The 25,716-nt window shown below is 45.7% G+C and overlaps 1 protein-coding gene across 2 annotated transcripts in view; it reads left to right on the top strand.

Moving 5' to 3' along the window:
• CMTR1 (cap methyltransferase 1) overlaps nt 1-25,716 on the top strand; it is a 58,341-nt gene that overhangs the window by 20,777 nt on the left and 11,848 nt on the right. For both annotated transcript variants that reach the window (XM_075863507.1, XM_075863509.1), the window contains exons 2-15: nt 876-972; nt 1,795-1,932; nt 3,353-3,504; nt 5,674-5,832; nt 5,913-6,005; nt 10,007-10,078; nt 11,191-11,285; nt 12,263-12,335; nt 17,393-17,591; nt 19,767-19,885; nt 19,992-20,088; nt 22,602-22,734; nt 23,166-23,345; nt 24,209-24,265. In XM_075863507.1, coding sequence (XP_075719622.1) covers nt 1,803-1,932; nt 3,353-3,504; nt 5,674-5,832; nt 5,913-6,005; nt 10,007-10,078; nt 11,191-11,285; nt 12,263-12,335; nt 17,393-17,591; nt 19,767-19,885; nt 19,992-20,088; nt 22,602-22,734; nt 23,166-23,345; nt 24,209-24,265 — 1,559 coding nt within the window. In that variant the 5' untranslated portion in view covers nt 876-972; nt 1,795-1,802. The remainder of the gene's footprint in view (nt 1-875; nt 973-1,794; nt 1,933-3,352; nt 3,505-5,673; nt 5,833-5,912; nt 6,006-10,006; nt 10,079-11,190; nt 11,286-12,262; nt 12,336-17,392; nt 17,592-19,766; nt 19,886-19,991; nt 20,089-22,601; nt 22,735-23,165; nt 23,346-24,208; nt 24,266-25,716) is intronic.

The raw sequence follows: 25,716 nt of genomic DNA, 5'->3' as shown, positions 1-25,716 counted from the left end.
CTCTATATATATACAGTGTATCCTCCTGTATAATGTACACACCTCTCTATATATACAGTGTATCCTCCTGTATAATGTACACCTCTATATATACAGTGTATCCTCCTGTATAATGTACACACCTCTATATATAGTGTATCCTCCTGTATAATGTACACCTCTATATATACACAGTGTATCCTCCTGTATAATGTACACACCTCCTCTATACACAGTGTATCCTCCTGTATAATGTACACACCTCTATATATACACAGTGTATCCTCCTGTATAATGTACACCTCTATATATACAGTGTATCCTCCTGTATAATGTACACACCTCCTCTATATACAGTGTATCCTCCTGTATAATGTACACACCTCTATATATACACAGTGTATCCTCCTGTATAATGTACACCTCTATATATACAGTGTATCCTCCTGTATATTGTACATATGTTTTTATATACAGGTCCTTTATTTGGTACTGATCTTGAGTCACATCATGTTTTACATATTACTTGTACTCTTTTGTATCTTTTCGGGGTGAAATGAGTTTGCTTCGCCACTACAAAAATACTTCACAGCAAAGAAACCGTCCTCAGATGTAACGCTTATCTTCTAGAAAACCAGTAGATATGTGTTGGCAGCTTTGGACGTGATTGGGGTGTAAGAGAGGACTGAATTGCAGATGCAGCTCTGGTTGTGAATGGAGTATAACCCAGCATATCAGTATGGGATGATCGTTACACTGTATGTTATTTACGTTGGAGATGCGGTTTGGTAATACGTTGGGTTGTAGTATCTGCAGTGATATCTCAGTGTGGTCGGACATTGTGCGTCCCTCCAATCTTTGTATTAACTCCATGTTTGTTCTCTTCTGTCCTGCAGAGCGGCGCTCCACCCTGACACGCTGGTGATGACCTGACTGAGAGTCCATGTCATCGGGGGGATTCATCAGCTCCTGAGCGCACGTTCCTTACCCTCTGTGAGTATAATATCACCCACAGTCTATATATTAGTATCCAGCAGATGTCTGTAATCTATTCCTGGTTAGATTGATGTAGATACACCCGTATTACGATATCCAGGATGTAACGGCCGGACAATCCCTGTACGCCAACGTGCGACAGCAATCAGTGGTCTATGTCATACAATGCATCAACCTATGGAAACCATCAGCCTGGAGAGTCCGGACTGGAGAGGGAGATTTGTTTCCCTGCTGTGTTTTTGACACTGGATACCCTACACTAATACATTGTAACGAATGTTCAGCTGTGTCAGCAGGACCAGATCAGGACGAGTTTTTAGACCCTGGATTTGAGCAAGAAAGCTTCCATTCTGTGTCAGCAAGCAGAATTATTGGAAAGGATCAGAAAAGGAAACGCAAAGAAATTTGCAGAACTTTTCATTTCTCCTTGTCAGTAAAATGTTTAGCTGGTTTGGAAAACACTTTTGCAGGAAGCTGCTCTCAGGACCACGAGATGATCTCTTGGGGGTCCGGCCTTGACTGAGCCCCTTATTTGCTCGGCAGCAACATTGCAGGTTAAATCAAGCATTGATGCCACCCATTAAAATTAAGGGGCCGTGCGTGCAATGCTGAGCCGTTCTTCCAGCTCCTCTCCACTCATCGGGGGAAGGGCAGAGTAGGGACCCCCCTTGTGTTACATCCTGACGTCTCGGCCTCATTTACATAAGACTGATCAAGCGATTCAGTGCTGAATGATTCTGTACACAAGTCCTCAGACATCATGTGTGTTGCCGTGCAGCCGGGTGTGAGGGTTTATTTTGTTTCCCTGTCACATTTCAGAGGTAAGAATGAAGAGACGCGCAGATCGAGCGATCCAGAGCAACCAAAGTCGACAGAAGAAACGCATTGAAGAACTAGGTCTCAACCTGAGCTCAACCTCTGACGATGACACTCAATACAGCAATCATGGCACCCAAGGTAAGCGGCAGCCCGTGACAGCGCCATGTAATTCTCGCTGCTCCCTCGTATCTTGTTATTAACCCCTTCAATATTTGCATGTGACGCGTGGGCAGAGCTGTGGGACAGCGGCAGCAGGAGGGTGAAAGATAATTAGGATATGTTTAGATCTTACAGATTTGCACAGATTGACTACGTTACAGGTGGATGTGGTTTTCAAAACCACATCCACACATGTGAGCAGGCGGCAGTCTGTCTGTCAACTCTGCAGCAAGGTCGTTATGTTTGGGAAAAAAATGCAGATTTTCACCCTTTTCAATGTATAGGGTGAAGTCCGCGGTATAATCCCCCACAACTCAACTCAACCTGAATCTTCTCGGGGGAGGAGATCCGGTTCATGTTACACTAGGGCTTGTACAGGACTAGACCTCATTCACACAAGCAGGTTTGGAATACGTGTCTCACAGATCCTGAATATGGTGTCAGTTGAGGGCTTGTGTAACGCATGCAGAGTCTGCTCTATCGCCTGCTGTGTTTGGGACCTAGTTCTCTACCAGGAGCATTAAAATCGGTGCTTCTAGAGGAAAACTTGATCCATGAAACAAAACCTCTCTCAGGACTAAACGGCCTCAATATGGTGTGCAGCGTACGCAAGGCCTTAGATACTGGCAGACAAGGACTTGCCATTCAGGAATCCTGGAAAGCTGGGTGACCTGTCCTTTGAGAACTGTCATGGAAGAATTTCTTTAGGTGTCTTGGAGTATTGGGTGACAACCTTTGTGTGAGCTGTAATTGTTGTTATTTTGGTTGTCAAAAAGCTTTCTCAGGCCTCTGAATGGCAAATCGGCCTAGTTTTACAATGGTACATTCCTCGCTCCTAAATCTAAGTAGGCAAATGTCTTCTATTCAGGTGACTGGGACAGCTGAGTGACAGCCTGCGGGGCAGCAGTAATTGCATTTAACACAAACAGAAATATAAAAAAACAAGGAAATCTAATCTTTAAGAACTTGATCTTAAAGGGGTAGGATAGGTCATCAGTATATGATCGGTGGGGGTCCGGCACTGATGAGCTGCTCTGGGTGCTGGATATTATTGCACAGTATGCAGAGTTCGGAGCTGGAAGCTCTGCATAGCGGCCGTGCTGCATCACTAGTATAGGAGCGGAGCTGAGGTACTGCAGCTCCGCCGCTATACTGGACCGGTGCCGTCTGCGTCCGGCATGGACATCTGGTGCCCGGAGCAGCTGACCTGTGCTGGGTCTGGTTGTAGGACCCCAACGGTCATATACTGATGACCTATCCTGTGGATAGGTCATCATTGTCTGTGCCTGGACATCCCCTTTAAGGTCTTGTAATTGCTGGGGATTCTTAGCTGGAATTTTTATCTATCTTATATTTATGTGGTATAAATGTTATATGTGATGTTGTTTTCTCTCTCCAGAGTCTTCCACAAGTGGCACCGGCTCCGACAGCGATAGTGATGAGAAGAGACCAGTTTTCGGGTCCGGGGGTAAAGAGAGCGCCTCAGAACCGCTGGCAGAGGGGACGTCTTCACGTTACTCCATGTTTAACAGCGTCTCCCAGAAGCTCATGGTAACTGATGATTTACATTGAAATTTCAGTGTATTTCCTAAAGACCTGATCCGTTCCGGGTCTGCGTCTCACGGAGGACAATAAAACGACTCCATGTGTTTGTTATAAATCCCAGGTCTGACCATTTAGTTCTTTTCATTGCGGTTGCTGTATTGATTTTCATGGATTAGGAGGAGAAGCTAGCTACTTCCTCCCTCACTGTCACCATTGAACTGCACCTGAACAACCCAGCATAAGTTGTACATCAATAATTGTTTGGTCTCTGATATGTGATCACGTTTTTCCCTTTACAGTCTACAGCGGGGGGCACAACATTTACTGGCCCAAGCGCCACATTGTTAACACCACTTCCAAGGCCCACAATTAAACGTAAAGGGGTATTCCCATTAGAGACATTTATGGCCAGTATAGGTGACAATTGTCTGACATGTGGGCGTTTCACTTCTGTGACTCCCACCTATTGGGAGAATGGGGGTTCCCTGCTCCTTATTTTTGATACTCTAGATCAGGGGAGACGAGGTGGCCGCACATGCACACGATTCTCTCTGTTGTAGTTTATAGGCGTTACAGAAACGGCTGAGCATAAAACTCACATAAACTACAATGGAGAGAGCAGCGCGAGCGGCCGGTGCATGAAACCGGGGAAGTCAATTGGGCTGCACAAGGCATAACACAGTTCAACATCAGCTTCTTAAAATAGTATGGGGGCCACACAGTGTCCCCCCAAAACAGTGCCAGCCACACAGTGTCCCCCTAAACAGTGCCAGCCACAGCGTCCCCCTAAACAGTGCCAGCCGCAGCGTCCCCCAAAACAGTGCCAGCCGCAGCGTCCCCCCAAAATAGTGCCAGCCGCAGCGTCCCCCCAAAACAGTGCCAGCCACACAGCGTCCCCCCAAAATAGTGCCAGCCGCAGCGTCCCCCCAAAACAGTGCCAGCCACAGCGTCCCCATAAAACAGTTCCAGCCACACAGTCACCCCAAAACAGTGCCAGCCACAGCATCCCCCCAAAACAGTGCCAACCACAGCGTCCCCCCAAAACAGTGCCAGCCACAGTGTCCCCCCAAAACAGTGCCAGCCACAGCGTCCCCCCAAAACAGTGCCAGCCACAGCGTCCCCCCAAAACAGTGCCAGCCACAGCGTCCCCCCAAAACAGTGCCTGCCACAGCGTCCTCCCTAAAACAGTGCCAGCCACAGCGTCCTCCCTAAAACAGTGCCAGCCACAGCGTCCTCCCTAAAACAGTGCCAGCCACAGCGTCCCCCCAAAGCAGTGCCAGCCACAGCGTCCTCCCTAAAACAGTGCCAGCCACAGCGTCCCCCTAAAACAGTGCCAGCCACAGCGTCCTCCCTAAAACAGTGCCAGCCACAGCGTCCCCCTAAAACAGTGCCAGCCACAGCGTCCCCCCAAAACAGTTCCAGCCACACACTGCCCCCCAAAACAGTGCCAGCCACACAGTGTCCCCCCGAAATAGTGCCAGCCACACAGTGCCTCCCAAAACAGTGCCAGACACACAGTGCCCCCCATTATAGTGCCAACCACACAGGGTCCTTTATAATAGAGCCAGCCACACATGGTCCTTGATAATAGTGCCAACCACACAGTTTCCCCATAGCAGTGTCCACCAAACAGTGCCCCCCATAACCGTGCCAACCACACAGTGTGCCCCATAACAGTGCCAGCCACAAATGGTCCTTTCTAATAGTGACAGCAACACCGTACCTCCCGAAAACAGTGCCAGCTTCACAGTGCCCCATAACAGTGCCAACCATGCAGTGTGCTTCATAACGGTGCCAGCTCCACATTGCCTCCATAATGGTGCCAGCCACACAGTTCCACCGTAAGTGACCACCAAACAGTGCCCCCCATAACAATGCCAAAGCTGAAATATTAGGACACAGACAAGCATGTCTTTGTTCTGATGTTTGGGGATCGTACAGAATTGCATCACAGGCCTCATGTGGCTACCAGGCCGCAGGCTGTGCATCCCTGATTTACAAAGCTTTAATCAGGCATGTCTGCACAGTGAGAGGGTTTTCTCACAAAGACTGACTGTCGGGGAGAGCTGAGGGAGGAGTGACCGGGTGACAGAAATATTTTCAGTATCAGACAGCTGCTTCCATGACCATTCTCATTGGATTCCGCATGTCCCTAACTTTTTTTCTTTTCTTAAGGCAAAGATGGGTTTTCGTGAGGGAGAAGGTCTGGGCAAGTTTGGACAAGGACGAAAAGAAATTGTCGAGACCTCGAATCAGAAGGGCCGCAGAGGTCTTGGTCTGATCCTGAAAGGGTTTGAGACGGATCTGAATATAACCTGGAGGGACATGCCTGAGGTGAGCTGAGAAGAAGAGGGGACACAGGGACGCCGAGTAATGGACGGCTTCACCTTACTCTTCTCTCTCTGATGTTCCAGGCCACAGCTTATGAAGAAGTTGATTGGTTTCCAGAATGCACCACAGAGATTCCCGACGCTGATGAGCTGGTTGATTGGATGACAGTGGGCAAGGTAAATTGTTGATTGCATGATGGTGAGAAAAGCAGGTCAGTGATTGGATGATATGGTAACATCGGACCCCCGACATTGGATGAATTATGGAGATGTCTCTTCCTGATATATTCACTGCTGAAGCCTCCATGACATTGCCGAACTGCCAGTTAAAGGGGTAGTCCACCGTTACAATGGTGAACATGATAGCAATTCTATTGTGGGAGTTGCAGTTGCCTCGTGCAAACACTTAATCTTCTACAATGCACCACAGCAGATACTGAACCAGCAGGAGGTGGCAGTTAAATGTGAAGCCTATGACCTGTCAAAAGGTTGACAAAATTGGGGTGCCCTTTAAACAATTGTGGTCCTACTGAGGAGTAAGGGCCGGAGAGTAGATGGACATCATGTGGGGCTGGCGGCTCCTAGCGACATCACATCCTGCGTACTCCAGCGACATCACATCCTGTGTACTCCAGCGACATCACATCCTGTGTACTCCAGCGACATCACATCCTGTGTACTCCAGCGACATCACATCCTGCGTACTCTAGCGGCGTCACATCCTGCGTACTCCAGCGGCGTCACATCCTGCGTACTCCAGCGGCGTCACATCCTGCGTACTCCAGCGGCGTCACATCCTGCGTACTCCAGCGACGTCACATCCTGCGTACTCCAGCGACGTCACATCCTGCGTACTCCAGCGACGTCACATCCTGCGTACTCCAGCGACGTCACATCCTGCGTACTCCAGCGGCGTCACATCCTGCGTACTCCAGCGGCGTCACATCCTGCGTACTCCAGCGACGTCACATCCTGCGTACTCCAGCGACGTCACATCCTGCGTACTCCAGCGACGTCACATCCTGCGTACTCCAGCGACGTCACATCCTGCATACTCCAGCGACGTCACATCCTGCGTACTCCAGCGACGTCACATCCTGCGTACTCCAGCGACGTCACATCCTGCGTACTCCAGCGACGTCACATCCTGCGTACTCCAGCGACGTCACATCCTGCGTACTCCAGCGACGTCACATCCTGCGTACTCCAGCGACGTCACATCCTGCGTACTCCAGCGACGTCACATCCTGCGTACTCCAGCGACGTCACATCCTGCGTACTCCAGCGACGTCACATCCTGCGTACTCCAGCGACGTCACATCCTGCGTACTCCAGCGACGTCACATCCTGCGTACTCCAGCGGCGTCACATCCTGCGTACTCCAGCGGCGTCACATCCTGCGTACTCCAGCGGCGTCACATCCTGCGTACTCCAGCGGCGTCACATCCTGCGTACTCCAGCGGCGTCACATCCTGCGTACTCCAGCGACGTCACATCCTGCGTACTCCAGCGACGTCACATCCTGCGTACTCCAGCGACGTCACATCCTGCGTACTCCAGCGACGTCACATCCTGCGTACTCCAGCGACGTCACATCCTGCGTACTCCAGCGGCGTCACATCCTGCGTACTCCAGCGGCGTCACATCCTGCGTACTCCAGCGACGTCACATCCTGCGTACTCCAGCGACGTCACATCCTGCGTACTCCAGCGACGTCACATCCTGCGTACTCCAGCGACGTCACATCCTGCGTACTCCAGCGACGTCACATCCTGCGTACTCCAGCGACGTCACATCCTGCGTACTCCAGCGACGTCACATCCTGCGTACTCCAGCGACGTCACATCCTGCGTACTCCAGCGACGTCACATCCTGCGTACTCCAGCGACGTCACATCCTGCGTACTCCAGCGACGTCACATCCTGCGTACTCCAGCGACGTCACATCCTGCGTACTCCAGCGACGTCACATCCTGCGTACTCCAGCGACGTCACATCCTGCGTACTCCAGCGACGTCACATCCTGCGTACTCCAGCGACGTCACATCCTGCGTACTCCAGCGACGTCACATCCTGCGTACTCCAGCGACGTCACATCCTGCGTACTCCAGCGACGTCACATCCTGCGTACTCCAGCGACGTCACATCCTGCGTACTCCAGCGACGTCACATCCTGCGTACTCCAGCGACGTCACATCCTGCGTACTCCAGCGACGTCACATCCTGCGTACTCCAGCGACGTCACATCCTGCGTACTCCAGCGGCGTCACATCCTGCGTACTCCAGCGGCGTCACATCCTGCGTACTCCAGCGACGTCACATCCTGCGTACTCCAGCGGCGTCACATCCTGCGTACTCCAGCGGCGTCACGTCCTGCGTACTCCAGCGGCGTCACGTCCTGCGTACTCCAGCGGCGTCACATCCTGCGTACTCCAGCGGCGTCACATCCTGCGTACTCCAGCGGCGTCACATCCTGCGTACTCCAGCGGCGTCACATCCTGCGTACTCCAGCGGCGTCACATCCTGCGTACTCCAGCGGCGTCACATCCTGCGTACTCCAGCGGCGTCACATCCTGCGTACTCCAGCGGCGTCACATCCTGCGTACTCCAGCGGCGTCACATCCTGCGTACTCCAGCGGCGTCACATCCTGCGTACTCCAGCGGCGTCACATCCTGCGTACTCCAGCGGCGTCACATCCTGCGTACTCCAGCGGCGTCACATCCTGCGTACTCCAGCGGCGTCACATCCTGCGTACTCCAGCGGCGTCACATCCTGCGTACTCCAGCGGCGTCACATCCTGCGTACTCCAGCGGCGTCACATCCTGCGTACTCCAGCGGCGTCACATCCTGCGTACTCCAGCGGCGTCACATCCTGCGTACTCCAGCGGCGTCACATCCTGCGTACTCCAGCGGCGTCACATCCTGCGTACTCCAGCGGCGTCACATCCTGCGTACTCCAGCGGCGTCACATCCTGCGTACTCCAGCGGCGTCACATCCTGCGTACTCCAGCGGCGTCACATCCTGCGTACTCCAGCGGCGTCACATCCTGCGTACTCCAGCGGCGTCACATCCTGCGTACTCCAGCGGCGTCACATCCTGCGTACTCCAGCGGCGTCACATCCTGCGTACTCCAGCGGCGTCACATCCTGCGTACTCCAGCGGCGTCACATCCTGCGTACTCCAGCGGCGTCACATCCTGCGTACTCCAGCGGCGTCACATCCTGCGTACTCCAGCGGCGTCACATCCTGCGTACTCCAGCGGCGTCACATCCTGCGTACTCCAGCGGCGTCACATCCTGCGTACTCCAGCGGCGTCACATCCTGCGTACTCCAGCGGCGTCACATCCTGCGTACTCCAGCGGCGTCACATCCTGCGTACTCCAGCGGCGTCACATCCTGCGTACTCCAGCGGCGTCACATCCTGCGTACTCCAGCGGCGTCACATCCTGCGTACTCCAGCGGCGTCACATCCTGCGTACTCCAGCGGCATCACATCCTGCGTACTCCAGCGGCATCACATCCTGCGTACTCCAGCGGCATCACATCCTGCGTACTCCAGCGGCATCACATCCTGCGTACTCCAGCGGCATCACATCCTGCGTACTCCAGCGGCATCACATCCTGCGTACTCCAGCGGCATCACAACCTGCGTACTCCAGCGGCTTTACACCGCGGCCACTCGTGGATGATTCCTGCGGGTCACAGACTGGATATCACAGCGCTGGTCCCAATGTAACTGCCTGTACTAGGAGATGTTGTGTATTGAGACGAGTTTTGGCGCAAATATCCATCTATTTTATCCCCCGTGTCAGAGGTTTTGCTGCCATGATCATGTGACTTCGTTGTCTCTGAGGTATAAGGCTGGCGCTGGTTTCCGTTCCGTCAGTGTCTCTGATGATAAGTGATATGTGGCTATTGCTCAGATACTGACATGAACATCCGCAGCATTGACTGTGACCTGTAAGTGATAATAATGACATAATAACCTGCGCAGAAATCACTGGTGTGTCTATTTATTATTACGGACACCGTATACACAATCCCCAGTTTCGTGAATTTGCGGACGGTTGGCGATCCTGCTTTTAAGGCCCAGAATACGTCCATAAGGGAATAATAAATGATGCAGACCCTAGTCGATAACGCAGCTAACGCCCTCTACCGCCATCTTGTGTTTCAGCGGAAGATGATCATCGACGACGAGACGGAGTTCTGCCAAGAGCCGCTTCTCAGAAGCCTCCTGGAGTGCAAGGTCTGAATCCTTTCTCTTCTCACCCTCTCACCTATAGGCCGAGTTCCTGGCAGTGCGTCCTAATCCCCCACGTTATAGTCTATGGCCTGGGATGTTACTTGAATGTGATATAGATCCTGAATAGCAGCTGATTGTGGGGAGGGGGATCAGCTGTCCTCGCTGGGGGAAGCATTACATGGTAGACTTTGAAAAGTTTGGCTGTCCATGCCAAGCACAGATTTGTAGGGTCTTGCAGGGTGCGTCTCTTGGCTCGTAAAGCGACCAGGACAAAATGATAACGCTGAATGGATGTATGGAGTAATATTACATGGTGCCCTCCAGTTGCGCCCCTCTGCTGTGGATCCGCCACTTTGGGGTCCCCTATGTGTTGTTCCAAAATGGCCACACCGCTTCACAGACTGAGTCTATGACACTCCCTTCATTCTCGGATTGGCTAGAATTGCTCATATGAGCAGCTCCGGCCAATCCGAAAACAGTGGGAGTGTCTCAGACTCGTAGTCTAAGAATCACTGCAACCATGTTGGGTTGCAACACAAAGGGGACCCCAAAGCAGCGGATCTATGGCAAAGGGGCCCAACTGGAGGGCACCAGGTAATATAACTCCCTATACCCAGTCATATTTAAAATGTTGTCATGGGACTGGAGGGTCGCTTCAATGCCTTGGGCTGAATGGGGATCCCTCTATTGCATTCATCTGCCCTAATATGCCTTATAGGGGGTCCACGCCTTGAAAAAGTATTTTCCATCTATACGCCATTATAGGACATAGATAAAGTGGTGATCAGTGGGGACCGACTAATCTGGAAAATGCCGGGGAACACTCTCCATTGAAGCTGATGGGCAGCATTAGTAGAGTGACCGTGCTTGGAGAAATCACCCTGCTGTAGGATGGCTGGATGGATAGAAGTCTAAGTGGTCTGTCTGTCAGTAGTGTTGGGTCTGAGTTCTGACTATTTCCCCTGCTCTTCTCTTATTCGCTTTTACCTTAGTGTGAACGGGTCCTAATTCTGCATCCATACGTTCCTGTTCTCGGCTGCCTCGTATATGTCTCTTCGTCTTCTACATTACCCCAGATACTTCTATTCAGAATATTTGTGTTCTTTTTCCTGCAGAGCGCATTTGATGAGTTGGAGGGGGAGGAGATGAGAAGGGCCAGGACGCGCTCTAATCCATATGAGATGATCCGAGGAGTCTTCTTCCTCAACAGGTCGGCATTAATTGCGCTCTATTTCTCTTTTTTTTCTCAAGTTAAATTTAGTTGAGAGAAATCTGATTAATAGTGTAGGAGGAATAACATGGTGTGTCTATCAGCACTGGGACAGTTCAACTGTCTGACAGTCTGGTTGCTATGGATACATTGTAACAACCTCCTCATTTCTTATGCGGTTGCCAGGCAGCGGATCCTTATCAACCAGTCTGTCTCAGATTACTCAAGTGTAATGCAAAAGTATCACTGAACTGAGGGCAGAGGAGGGTCAGGAGACACGGGCAGAACTAGCTATATCTTTTACATCCACCCATTGATGTGAATATAAGGGCTACAGCTGGAAGCTCTACATGTAATATTCGAGGTTCAGGCCTTGTTGGTAGTTGTGGGGCGGGATGAAACATTTTACTTCTTGATTTTGTGTGGGGGAGGGGGGAGATGCAGGTGACATCAGGAAGAAAGAGCACAGCCTGTCAATGCCATCTCTGCCCGTGTACAGCCTTCAGATATTCCGGGTGGGGGGAGGATACAGGAACATGTCTTCATATTGTCATCCCTCTTACCATCGATAGGCCGTATGTAGACAAGGTATAAGTGACGTGTATGAACTCTGCACATCTTGTGCCTTTATCTCCAGGAGGTATGGTGCGTCTCAGGATCTGCTCGGGTCAGACTTGTAGCCAATAACATGGATTATTTTTATGAATTTTTTACAAAACATTACATATGGCACCAAAATTGCTTGACCTTTTCACAATGTGTGCGGTGTCTACTTACATAAAATATATTGCTATGGGGGTATAATATGTTTGTTTTTTTTAATTCAGGTTTTTTTTTGTTTTTTTTTATGTCAATGTGTGAAATTGTCCTGGCAGCAGAAGGATTAATAAAAATAAAATATCAGCGGAGGACTCCTTTAATGTTGTTCACCTTCATTGAGTGTTCTATCCCAGTATTTATTGTCATGTCTTCTCCAGAGCTGCAATGAAGATGGCGAATATCGATCATGTATTTGATTACATGTTTACAAACCCCAAAGACGCTCAGGGGGTGAGACTTCTACTTCAATATTTACCGAACAACACAATTAATCCTTACAGAGGTTGTCTGAGATCGGATAGGAGTCTGTTTATTTCCTGCAATGAGAAAGGCAATGTTTTCAGTCAAGCTGCAAAATATTCTGTTAAAGAGGCTCTGTCACCAGATGATCAAACCCCCGTCTCCTATCGCATGTGATCGGCGCTGCAATGTAGAGAACAGTAGCGTTTTTTTTTTTTTTTTTTAAACGATCATTTTTGGCCAAGTTATGAGCAATTTTATATTTATGCAAATGAGCCTTTCTAATGGACAAGTGGGCGTGTTTTCTCTTATTTCCAACTGGGCGTGTCTTGTGTGTGTAACATCGGGGCGTGTTTACTTGTTTTACTAGCTGGGCGTTGTGAATAGACTGGTTTGTCAGCATCATACACTTCTATTCACAACGCCCAGCTAGTAAAACAAGTAAACACGCCCCGATGTTACACACACAAGACACGCCCAGTTGGAAATAAGAGAAAACACGCCCACTTGTCCATTAGAAAGGCTCATTTGCATAAATATAAAATTGCTCATAACTTGGCCAAAAATGATCGTTTAAAAAAAAACGTTACTGTAATCTACATTGCAGCGCCGATCACATGCCATAGGAGATAGGGGTTTGATCATCTGGTGACAGAGCCTCTTTAAGACATCGCTTTGGTATATTTGAATCTGGGAAAGCCGAGAGACAGTCCACATTACACCTATCAGGAGTTCTCTGTTGAAGATTTTAGTAATATCATGTATGTACACAGTGACTCCACCAGCAGAATAGTGAGTGCAGCTCTGGAGTATAGTACATGATGTAACTCAGGATCAGGACAGGATAAGTAATGTAATGTATGTACACAGTGACTCCACCAGCAGAATAGTGAGTGCAGCTCTGGAGTATAGTACATGATGTAACTCAGGATCAGTACAGGATAAGTAATGTAATGTATGTACACAGTGACTCCAGCAGCAGAATAGTGAGTGCAGCTCTGGAGTGTAATACAAGATGTAACTCAGGATCAGTACAGGATAAGTAATGTAATATACGTACACAGTGACTCCACCAGCAGAATAGTGAGTGCAGCTCTGGAGTGTAATACAGGATGTAACTCAGGATCAGTACAGGATAAGTAATGTAATGTATGTACACAGTGACTCCACCAGCAGAATAGTGAGTGCAGCTCTGGAGTATAATACAGGATATAACTCAGGATCAGTACAGGATAAGTAATGTAATGTACGTACATAGTGACTCCACCAGCAGAATTGTGAGTGCAGCTCTGGAGTATAATACAGGATGTAACTCAGGATCAGTACAGGATAAGTAATGTAATGTATGTAAACAGTGACTCCACCAGCAGAATAGTGAGTGCAGCTCTGCAATATAACACAGGATCTAACTCAGGATCAGTACAGGATAAGTAATGTAATGTATGTAAACAGTGACTCCACCAGCAGAATTGTGAGTGCAGCTCTGGAGTATAATACAGGATGTAACTCAGGATCAGTACAGGATAAGTAATGTAATGTATGTAAACAGTGACTCCACCAGCAGAATAGTGAGTGCAGCTCTGCAGTATAACACAGGATATAACTCAAGATCAGTACAGGATAAGTAATGTAATGTATGTACACAGTGACTGCACCAGCAGAATAGTGAGTGCAGCTCTGGAGTATAATACAGGTTATAACTCAGGATCAGTACAGGATAAGTAATTTCATGTATGTACACAGTGACTCCACCAGCAGAATAGTGAGTACAGCTCTGGAGTATAATACAGGATATAACTCAGGATCACTACAGGATAAGTAATGTCATGTATGTACACGGTGACTCCACCAGCAGAATAGTGAGTGCAGCTCTGGAGTATAATACAGGATGTAACTCAGGATCAGTACAGGATAAGTAATGTAATGTATGTACACAGTGACTCCACCAGCAGAATAGTGAGCGCAGCTCTGGAGTATAATACAGGATGTAACTCAGGAAAAGTACAGGATAAGTAATGTAATGTATGTACACAGTGACTCCACCAGCAGAATAGTGAGTGCAGCTCTGGAGTATATAATACAGGATGTAACTCAGGATCAGTAAAGGATAAGTAATGTAATGTATGTACACAGTGACTCCACCAACAGAATAGTGAGTGCAGCTCTGGAGTATAATACAGGATGTAACTCAGGATCAGTACAGGATAAGTAATGTATTGTATGTACACAGTGACTCCACCAGCAGAATAGTGAGTGCAGCTCTGGAGTATAATACAGGATATAACTCAGGATCAGTACATGATAAGTAATGTAATGTATGTACACAGTGACTCCACCAGCAGAATAGGGAGTGCCTCTCTGGAGTATAATACAGGATATAACTCAGGATCAGTACAGGATAAGTAATGTAATGTATGTACACAGTGACTCCACCAGCAGAATAGTGCGTGCAGCTCTGGAGTATAATACAGGATATAACTCAGGATCAGTACAGGATAAGTAATGTATGTACACAGTGACTCTACCAGCAGAATAGTGAGGGCAGCTCTGGAGCATAATACAGGATATAACTCAGGATCAGTACAGGATAAGTAATGTAATGTATGTACACAGTGACTCCACCAGCAGAATAGTGAGTGCAGCTCTGGAGTATAATACAGTATGTAACTCAGGATCAGTACAGGATAAGTAATGTAATGTATGTACACAATGACTCCACCAGCAGAATAGTGAGTGCAGCTCTGGAGTATAATACAGGATATAACTCAGGATCAGTACAGGATAAGTAATGTCATGTATGTACACAGTGACTCCACCAGCAGAATAGTGAGTGCAGCTCTGGAGTATAATACAGGATATAACTCAGGATCAGTACAGGATAAGTAATGTATGTACACAATGACTCCACCAGCAGAATAGTGAGTGCAGCTCTGGAGTATAATACTGGATGTAACTCAGGATCAGTACAGGATAAGTAATGTAATGTATGTACACAGTGACTCCACCAGCAGAATAGTGAGTGCAGCTCTGGAGTATAATACAGGATATAACTCAGGATCAGTACAGGATAAGTAATGTATGTACACAGTGATTCCACCAGCAGAATAGTGAGTGCAGCTCTGGAGTATAATACTAGATGTAACTCAGGATCAGTACAGGATAAGTAATGTCATGTATGTACACAGTGACTCCACCAGCAGAATAGTGAGTGCAGCTCTGGAGTATAATACAGGATATAAATCAGGATCAGTACAGGATAAGTAATGTATGTACACAATGACTCCACCAGCAGAATAGTGAGTGCAGCTCTGGAGTATAATACTGGATGTAACTCAGGATCAGTACAGGATAAGTAATGTAATGTATGTACACAGTGACTCCACCAGCAGAATAGTGAGTGCAGCTCTGGAGTATAATACAGGATATAACTCAGGATCAGTACAGGATAAGTAATGTATGTACACAATGACTCCACCAGCAGAATAGTGAGTGCAGCTCTGGAGTATAATACTGGATGTAACTCAGGATCAGTACAGGATAAGTAATGTAATGTATGTACACAGTGACTCCACCAGCAGAATAGTGAGTGCAGCTCTTGAGTATAATACAGGACCCGTACAGGATAAGTAATGTAATGTATGTACACAGTGACTCCACCAGCAGAATAGTGAGTGCAGCTCTGGAGTATAATACAGGATGTAACTCAGGATCAGTACAGGATAAGTAATGTATGTACACAATGACTCCACCAGCAGAATAGTGAGTGCAGCTCTGGAGTATAATACTGGATGTAACTCAGGATCAGTACAGGATAAGTAATGTAATGTATGTACACAGTGACTCCACCAGCAGAATAGTGAGTGCAGCTCTGGAGTATAATACCGGATGTAACCCAAGATCAGTACAGGATAAGTAATGTATGTACACAGTGACTCCACCAGCAGAATAGTGAGTGCAGCTCTGGAGTATAATACAGGATGTAACTCAGGATCAGTACAGGATAAGTAATGTAATGTATGTACACAGTGACTCCACCAGCAGAATAGTGAGTGCAGCTCTGGAGTATAATACAGGATGTAACTCAGGATCAGTACAGGATAAGTAATGTAATGTATGTACACAATGACTCCACCAACAGAATAGTGAGTGCAGCTCTGGAGTATAATACAGGATGTAACTCAGGATCAGTACAGGATAAGTAATGTAATGTATGTACACAGTGACTCCACCAGCAGAATAGTGAGTGCAGCTCTGGAGTATAATACAGGATGTAACTCAGGATCAGTACAGGATAAGTAATGTAATGTATGTACACAATGACTCCACCAGCAGAATAGTGAGTGCAGCTCTGGAGTATAATACAGGATGTAACTCAGGATCAGTACAGGATAAGTAATGTAATGTATGTACACAGTGACTCCACCAGCAGAATAGTGAGTGCAGCTCTGGAGTATAATACAGGATGTAACTCAGGATCAGTACAGGATAAGTAATGTAATGTATGTACACAGTGACTCCACCAGCAGAATAGTGAGTGCAGCTCTGCAGTATAATACAGGGTGTAACTCAGGATCAGTACAGGATAAGTAATGTAATGTATGTACACAGTGACTCCACCAGCAGAATAGTGAGTGCAGCTCTGGAGTATAATACAGGATGTAACTCAGGATCAGTACAGGATAAGTAATGTAATGTATGTACACAATGACTCCACCAGCAGAATAGTGAGTGCAGCTCTGGAGTATAATACAGGATATAACTCAGGATCAGTACAGGATAAGTAATGTAATGTATGTACACAGTGACTCCACCAGCAGAATAGTGAGTGCAGCTCTGGAGTATAATACAGGATGTAACTCAGGATCAGTACAGGATAAGTAATGTAATGTATGTACACAATGACTCCACCAACAGAATAGTGTGGATAGGTTGTGTTATCATATTGGTATATCAGACATTCGGTGGACAGTATAACCTCCGGTTACGATTTATATGTTCGTTTCTTCCTCTGTGTTTACCTTTTGTGTCTCTTCCATCCTGTTCTCCAGAAATCACTGCTGAAAGACCGAGACTCAGAGTTGCTTTACTTTGCGGATGTTTGCGCTGGACCTGGTGGCTTTTCAGAGTACGTCTTATGGAGGAAAAAATGGCACGCCAAAGGGTTTGGTATGACCCTCAAGGGACCCAATGACTTCAAACTTGAAGACTTCTACTCTGCTTCTGGCGAGCTCTTCGAACCTTATTATGGTAAATCTTGTATTTTTATTCAAGCGTCAAGCCAGTCTGATGTAAAACAAATAATGAAAAGATAAAAACTTAACCTCTTCCTGCTCCTTGACGTACTATTCCGTCATTGTAACCACATCGTTCGCGCTCCATGACGGAATAGTACGTCACCGGAGGAACGGTCATTTCGGCCGTCTTCCCGACACATACAGGAGCTGTGACAACTTCTGTCTCGTACAGCAATTGCCGCAGCTCCTTCAGCGGGGACCGATCACGGTGGCGCTGCTGATTAACCCCTTAGAAGCCGCGTTCAATAGCGACCGCCGCTTTTTAGGGGTTAAACCACTATCGACGGCCCGCTACTTAATAGCGGGCGGCGATGGTTGCTATGGCAACCGGAGACCTAATAATGGCCTCCGGCTATGCCATCTACGGAAGCCTAGTGAGTCCTGGACCCACTATGAGTTCTGTTAGCGAGTAGCTGAGCGCTCTAATACGCTGCACTACTCATGTGTATGTAGTGCAGTGTATTAGACTTGCGATCACGGTCTCCTCCCTCCTAGTTCCCTAGTGGGACCAAGTAAAAAAGTAAATAAAAGTTGTGTCAAAATAAAAAAAGAAACGTTTTAAAAGTAATAAGAAGTAAAAATCCCCTTTTCCCTTCTCAGTCCTTTATTATTAATAAAAAAATAAAAATAAACTATATATAATTGGTATCGCCGCGTCCGTAACGGCCTGAACTACAAAAGGATTTCGTTATCTATCCCGCGCGGTGAACGCCATAAAATAATAATAAACCGTACCAGAATCACAAGTTTTTTGGTCACTTCACCTCCCAAAAAATGGAATAAAAAGAGATCAAAAAGTCGCGTTTACCTAAAAATGGTCCCGATCGAAACTACATTGTACAGCGTTACGCAAAAAACACGTCCTCGCACGGCTTTCTTGATGGAAAAATAAAAAACTTCTGGCTCTGAGAATAAGGGAACACAAAAAGTGAATGATTGTTTATAAAAAGTATTTTATTGTGTGGTATCGCCGTAATCGTATCGCGCCGCAGAATAACGTGAATGTCATTTATAGCGCACGGTGAACGCTGTAAAAAGAATAAAAAACAATAGTAGAATTGCTGTTTTTTAGCCACCACGCCTCTACAAAATAGAATAAAAACTTATCAATAATTTGCATGCACCCCATGAAAACTACAATGAATTCCTCCGGGGGTCTAGTTTACAAAATGGGGTCACTTTTAAGGGGTTTCCCCTGTTCTGGTACCTCAGAAGCTCTGCAAATGCGACATGGCGCCCAGAAACCGATCCAGCAAAATCCACATGCCAAGTAGCGCTCCTGCCTTTCTGAGCTCTGCCGTTTGTCGAACCAGCAGTTTATGGCCACATGTGGGGTGTCGCCGTAATCAGGAGAAATTGCTTTACAAATGTTGGGGGGCTTTTTCTCCTTTATTCCTTGTCAAAATCAAAAATTCGTACCTTTTATCTGGAAAATTTGATTTTCAATTGCACAGGCTAATTCCACAAAATGCAGCAAAAAACCTATGGGGTCTAAATGCCCACTATACCCCTCGATAAGATCCTTGAGGGGTGTCGTTTGCCAGATAGGGTCACTTTTATGGGGTTTCCACTGTTTTGGCACCACAAGACCTTCAAACCGGACATGGTGCCTAATAAAATCCACTAGGTGCTCCTTTGCTTCGGAGTCCGGTGTTTCGGTCCATTACCGCACTACGGCCACATGTGAGATATTTCTAAAAACGGCAGAATCCGGGCTATAAGTATTGAGTTCTGTTTCTCCGGTAAAACCTTCTGTTTTCTGACAAAAAAAATGAAATGTGTAAATGCCACCTTTATGCTGTCAATTCCTGTGAAACACTTAAAGGGTTAATAAACTTTCTAAATGCTGTTTTGAATACTTTGAGGGGTCTAGTTTGTAAAATGGGGTGTTTTATGGGGGGTTTCGAATATATAGGCCCCTCAAAGTCGCTTCAGAACTGAACTGGTACCTAAAAAAAGAGGCTTTTGAAATTTTATTCAAAATATGAGAATTTGCTGCTAAAGTTCTAAGCCGTGCAACGTCGCGGGAAAAAACCAAAGCTTTCAAAAATGATGGCGAGTGTAATAATGTTCTGCTCCGCCAGGTTTTGTGTAGTTATTATATCATGTATAATTGTTTGTATTACAGGTGAGGGGGGGGTGGATGGGGACGGAGACGTCACTCGCCCGGAGAACATCACAGCCTTCCGCAACTTTGTCATGGACAATACGGATCACAAGGGCGTGCACTTCATGATGGCGGACGGGGTGCGTACAAAGGACGAGCGCTGCTGTGTCCGGCTATGACGGCCGGCCGTGACGGATAATTGTGTCTGAGTCTCTGCTGGTCAATGACGGCTTGTTGTTCTTACAGGGATTCTCTGTGGAGGGCCAGGAAAATATTCAGGAGATTCTCAGCAAACAACTCCTGCTCTGCCAGTTCCTGGTGGGACTCTCTGTCACCAGAACAGGTGAGATCGATCTATCTATCTATCTATCTATCTATCTATCTATCTATCTATCTATCTATCTATCTATCTATCTATCTATCTATCTCATATCTATGTATCTATCTCATATCTATCTATCTATCTATCTATCTATCTATCTATCTATCTATCTATCTATCTATCTATCTATCTATCTATCTATCTATCTATCTATCTATCTATCTATCTATCTATCTATCTCATATCTATCTATCTATCTATCTATCTATCTATCTATCTATCTATCTATCTATCTATCTATCTATCTATCTATCTATCTATCTATCTCATATCTATCTATCTATCTATCTATCTATCTATCTATCTATCTATCTATCTATCTATCTATCTATCTATCTCATATCTATCTATCTATCTATCTCATATCTATCTATCTATCTATCTATCTATCTATCTATCTATCTATCTATCTATCTATCTATCTATCTATCTATCTCATATCTATCTATCTATCTATCTATCTATCTATCTATCTATCTATCTATCTATCTATCTATCTATCTATCTATCTATCTCATATCTATCTATCTATCTATCTATCTATCTATCTATCTATCTATCTATCTATCTATCTATCTATCTATCTATCTATCTATCTATCTATCTATCTCATATCTATCTATCTATCTATCTATCTATCTATCTATCTATCTATCTATCTATCTATCTATCTATCTATCTATCTATCTATCTATCTATCTATCTCATATCTATCTATCTATCTATCTATCTATCTATCTATCTATCTATCTATCTATCTATCTATCTATCTATCTATCTCATATCTATCTATCTATCTATCTATCTATCTATCTATCTATCTATCTATCTATCTATCTATCTATCTATCTATCTATCTATCTATCTATCTCATATCTATCTATCTATCTATCTATCTATCTATCTATCTATCTATCTATCTATCTATCTATCTATCTATCTATCTATCTCATATCTATCTATCTATCTATCTATCTATCTATCTATCTATCTATCTATCTATCTATCTATCTATCTATCTATCTCATATCTATCTATCTATCTATCTATCTATCTATCTATCTATCTATCTATCTATCTATCTATCTATCTCATATCTATCTATCTATCTATCTATCTATCTCATATCTATCTATCTATCTATCTATCTATCTATCTATCTATCTATCTATCTATCTATCTATCTATCTCATATCTATCTATCTATCTATCTATCTATCTCATATCTATCTATCTATCTATCTATCTATCTATCTATCTATCTATCTATCTATCTATCTATCTATCTATCTATCTATCTATCTATCTATCTATCTATCTCATATCTATCTATCTATCTATCTATCTATCTATCTATCTATCTATCTATCTATCTATCTATCTATCTATCTCATATCTATCTATCTATCTATCTATCTATCTATCTATCTATCTATCTATCTATCTATCTATCTATCTATCTCTCTCATATCTATCTATCTATCTATCTATCTATCTATCTATCTATCTATCTCATATCTATCTATCTATCTATCTATCTATCTATCTATCTATCTATCTATCTATCTATCTATCTATCTATCTATCTATCTCATATCTATCTATCTATCTATCTATCTATCTATCTATCTATCTATCTATCTATCTATCTCATTATCTATCTATCTATCTATCTATCTATCTATCTATCTATCTATCTATCTATCTATCTATCTATCTATCTATCTATCTATCTATCTCATATCTAATATCTATCTAATATCTATCTAATATCTATCTATCTATCTATCTATCTATCTATCTATCTATCTATCTATCTATCTATCTATCTATCTATCTATCTATCTATCTATCTATCTCATATCTATCTATCTCATATCTATCTATCTATCTATCTATCTATCTATCTATCTATCTATCTATCTATCTATCTATCTATCTATCTATCTATCTATCTATCTATCTATCTCATTATCTATCTATCTATCTATCTATCTATCTATCTATCTATCTATCTATCTATCTATCTATCTATCTATCTATCTCTCTCATATCTATCTATCTATCTCTCTCATATCTATCTATCTATCTCTCTCATATCTATCTATCTATCTATCTATCTATCTATCTATCTATCTATCTATCTATCTATCTATCTATCTATCTATCTATCTATCTCATATCTATCTATCTCATATCTATCTATCTATCTATCTATCTATCTATCTATCTATCTATCTATCTATCTATCTATCTATCTCATATCTATCTATCTATCTATCTATCTATCTATCTATCTATCTATCTATCTATCTATCTATCTATCTATCTATCTATCTCATATCTATCTATCTATCTATCTCATATCCATCCGATCACTGTTCTGGCATCTGATTGTCTTTGGTGGGCGATGCCTCCTTTGTTTCTTTGCATTATTTTCTGCAGTTGCTCATCATTTCCTATGACCATTACAGGAGGACATTTCATCTGCAAGACGTTTGACGTGTTCACCCCGTTCAGCGTGGGTCTGCTCTACCTGCTGTACTGCTGCTTTGAGCGCATCTCTCTTTTCAAGCCACTGACCAGCCGGCCGGCTAATTCTGAAAGGTGAGTGAGCAGGGACGTGGCAGAGCATAAAAGATCGAAACCCGACTGCCGGGACCCCTCTGATCCTCAGAACGATGGGGCTGTAGCGCTAATCATGCGGCTGCCTCTCTGACTTTTCTGGCACGTTGGCGCTCCCGGCTGCCGGCTTTGCATTCACTTTAATGGAGCTGTACAGAGCGGCTGCCCAGGAGAGTGATCTCTGTTAGGCCTCAGACACACGGATCACAATATGGGTCCGCAGGATGAATGTGTATTGCAGTTTGTGAGGTACCGCTTGTGCTCCTATGGTAACGGAACACCCCTGTAATACAGCAAGTTGTGGAGCGGCGACATGGAACCTGTGTTAGGTGCAGCCCGGGCTGTCCGTCCTGATGAGAGCCGAGTAGTGACCTTCTGTCTCACGTCTGCAGCATTTCTCCCTCTCTTCCCAGGTACGTGGTGTGCCGAGGCTTGAAGGTGGGTATAGAGGACGTGCGCAATTATTTGTTTACCGTAAACCTCCGCCTGAACCAGCTGCGTAACTCTGAGCAAGATGTAAATCTGGTGGTGCCTCTGGAGGTGCTGAGAGGTGACCGGCAGTTTCATGAGTTCATGGTGCGATCCAATGAAAGGTGAGGACTGACTTCATCAAAGGAAAACTTTCTTCTTTCCGAAATAATAAGATGCTCCTTAAAGAACCCCCAAAGCTGGAGATTATCGGCTGCAGAGTTCATAAAGAGATTACTAAACAATTTAAAGTGAATATAAAGCTTACATTATTAAGATTCTATGTCTGAAATCCTTCACGTGATGATGGCGGGGGTCCGACCTCTGAGACCCGCACCTATCCTGAGAATGAAGGGGCCGCAGCGCTGATTTATCGCGGCTTCCATTTCTGTGTTTTCCCTGCACAGTCGCGCTCCCGGCCATCCGCCGTGCAGGGAACTACAGCCGATCCCCATTCACTGAAAAAGAGCAGCGCTGCAGTGTACAGCTCTGCGGCCCCTCCGATCTCTGAGTACTAGCGATATACAGCTTTATACGGCTCCCTTTGAACGCAATAATAAACAGTATGCAGTGGCAATTTGGAATAATTGGGGTTTTGTTTCCTTGAAGCTTAATTATTGTATTATAAAAAGTTTAGTAACTTTCTAATATACTTTGTCTTTTATTTTGTCACAATTTTATTATTTCTGCTTGCTGTCGGTGAATTGAAACATTCTTGTTTGCATGTAGAGGCTAGTATCCTGTGTTGACCTAGTCCTGCTCATACAGCGACGGTTTATTACAATGTCTTAGTTTAAGTAGAGTGATGAGGCTGGAGTCTAGGACAGGAGAGAGACTGATCCATTGTAACAAACCCTCAGCTGTGTGGACAGGACTCGGTAAATGGTGATCACCCCCCTGTTAGGCCTTGATTACTCCTTGAATTTCAGACATCTGTGACACCTTCTGAGTATATTCAGACATGTTCTTCTTTCTGTCTTCCCTGCAGTTGTTGTGAGGTTCAGATAAAAGCTCTGGCTAAGATTCACGCCTTCGTCCAGGAGTCGTAAGTAACATCGCCAACGACCTGTGTAATTCGTGGGTTTAAATTGCAGGTTGATATTTGCTTTTCCTGTGCTGATATATTCTGTTATATGGGATTGCAGGAGACATCATGGAGTCCATAATCCCTGTTGTTTCCTGGGTAATCCATCAGCAGAATGCAGGAGCAGTTTTCAGCCGCCTGTGTCCTGTGTATGGAGCAGCAGACACAGACTCTCCTAAAACATCCCGTGTCTGCTGATGGGCAAAGTGCGGGAGAATTGAGAATTTGCCACCGTAAAGCTCCCATGTTGTATTGGTGGAACGCTCCATCTCACATTGGGACGGTCGGCTTAAGTATTTTTTAGGTAATTGTTGTCCATGCTGCTGCCTAAAATAAAAGTGCAAGTTCACTCGTCAGACTTGGCGCAGTGTGTGGACTGGAATATAAGGAGAATGGAAAGAATTAGGGCAGACCGCGCTGGACATACAGTATATGCCCTGTCAGGCAATATGGACTTAAAGAGAAGCTTGAAATTGTAACATCTTCCGGCAGTCCAACCCCTCCGATCAGAGAGCGACGACATATCCTAGAGAGAGGTCACCAGGTCTATGATGGGAAAACCTATTTAAAGAGAACCTTTCACCTGCCCATACAGGTGAGTGCAGCGTGTAATAGGCCAGCAGGCACAAACCCTGGGGCACTTTACATTTTTTTCTACCCTCCTCCATTATTTAGACATCGGTGCCGTTATATTTGCCGCCTGATATTTAAATAACCCCCTGAACAGTCAACGGTGCGTGTAATGGCAAGGGGGCGTGTAACATGGCTGTGACACCGTCCAATCAGCCACAGACAGTGTCACAAGCAAGAGCTGGAGAGGAGAGCGTGCGCGCACACACACGCACACACGCACACGCACGCACGCTCTCACTCTTCTGCTCCCGGCAGACAAGGACAAGACTGATCTCTCGCGAGAGATCACATAGTCTTGTACCTGTCTGCCGAACTGGCCAGGGGGCGTGTCACTGCATACGCGCTCTCCTCTCCTGCCTCCAGCTCTTGCACTGTCCGTAGCAGTGACACGCCCCTTTCCCATTACACGCCCCCTGGCCAGTTCGGCAGACAAGTACAAGACTATGTGATCTCTCGCGAGAGATCAGTCTTGTCCTTGTCTGCCGGGAGCAGAAGAGTGAGAGCGTGCGTGCGTGTGTGCGTGCGTGTGTGTGTGCGTGCGTGCGTGTGTGCGTGCGTGCGTGTGTGCGTGCGTGCGTGTGTGCGTGCGTGTGTGTGCGCGCACGCTCTCCTCTCCAGCTCTTGCTGTGACACTGTCAGTAGCTGATTGGACAGTGTCCCAGCCATGTTACACGCCCCCTTGCCATTACACGCCCCATTGACAGATCAGGGGGTTATTTAAATATCGGGCGCCAAATATAATGGCACCGATGTCTAAATAACGGAGGAGTAGATTTTTG

This window comes from Rhinoderma darwinii, chromosome 4, assembly GCF_050947455.1.
Source record: "Rhinoderma darwinii isolate aRhiDar2 chromosome 4, aRhiDar2.hap1, whole genome shotgun sequence".
Lineage (NCBI taxonomy): Eukaryota > Metazoa > Chordata > Amphibia > Anura > Rhinodermatidae > Rhinoderma > Rhinoderma darwinii.
This window is presented reverse-complemented; position numbering and strand designations above follow the sequence as displayed.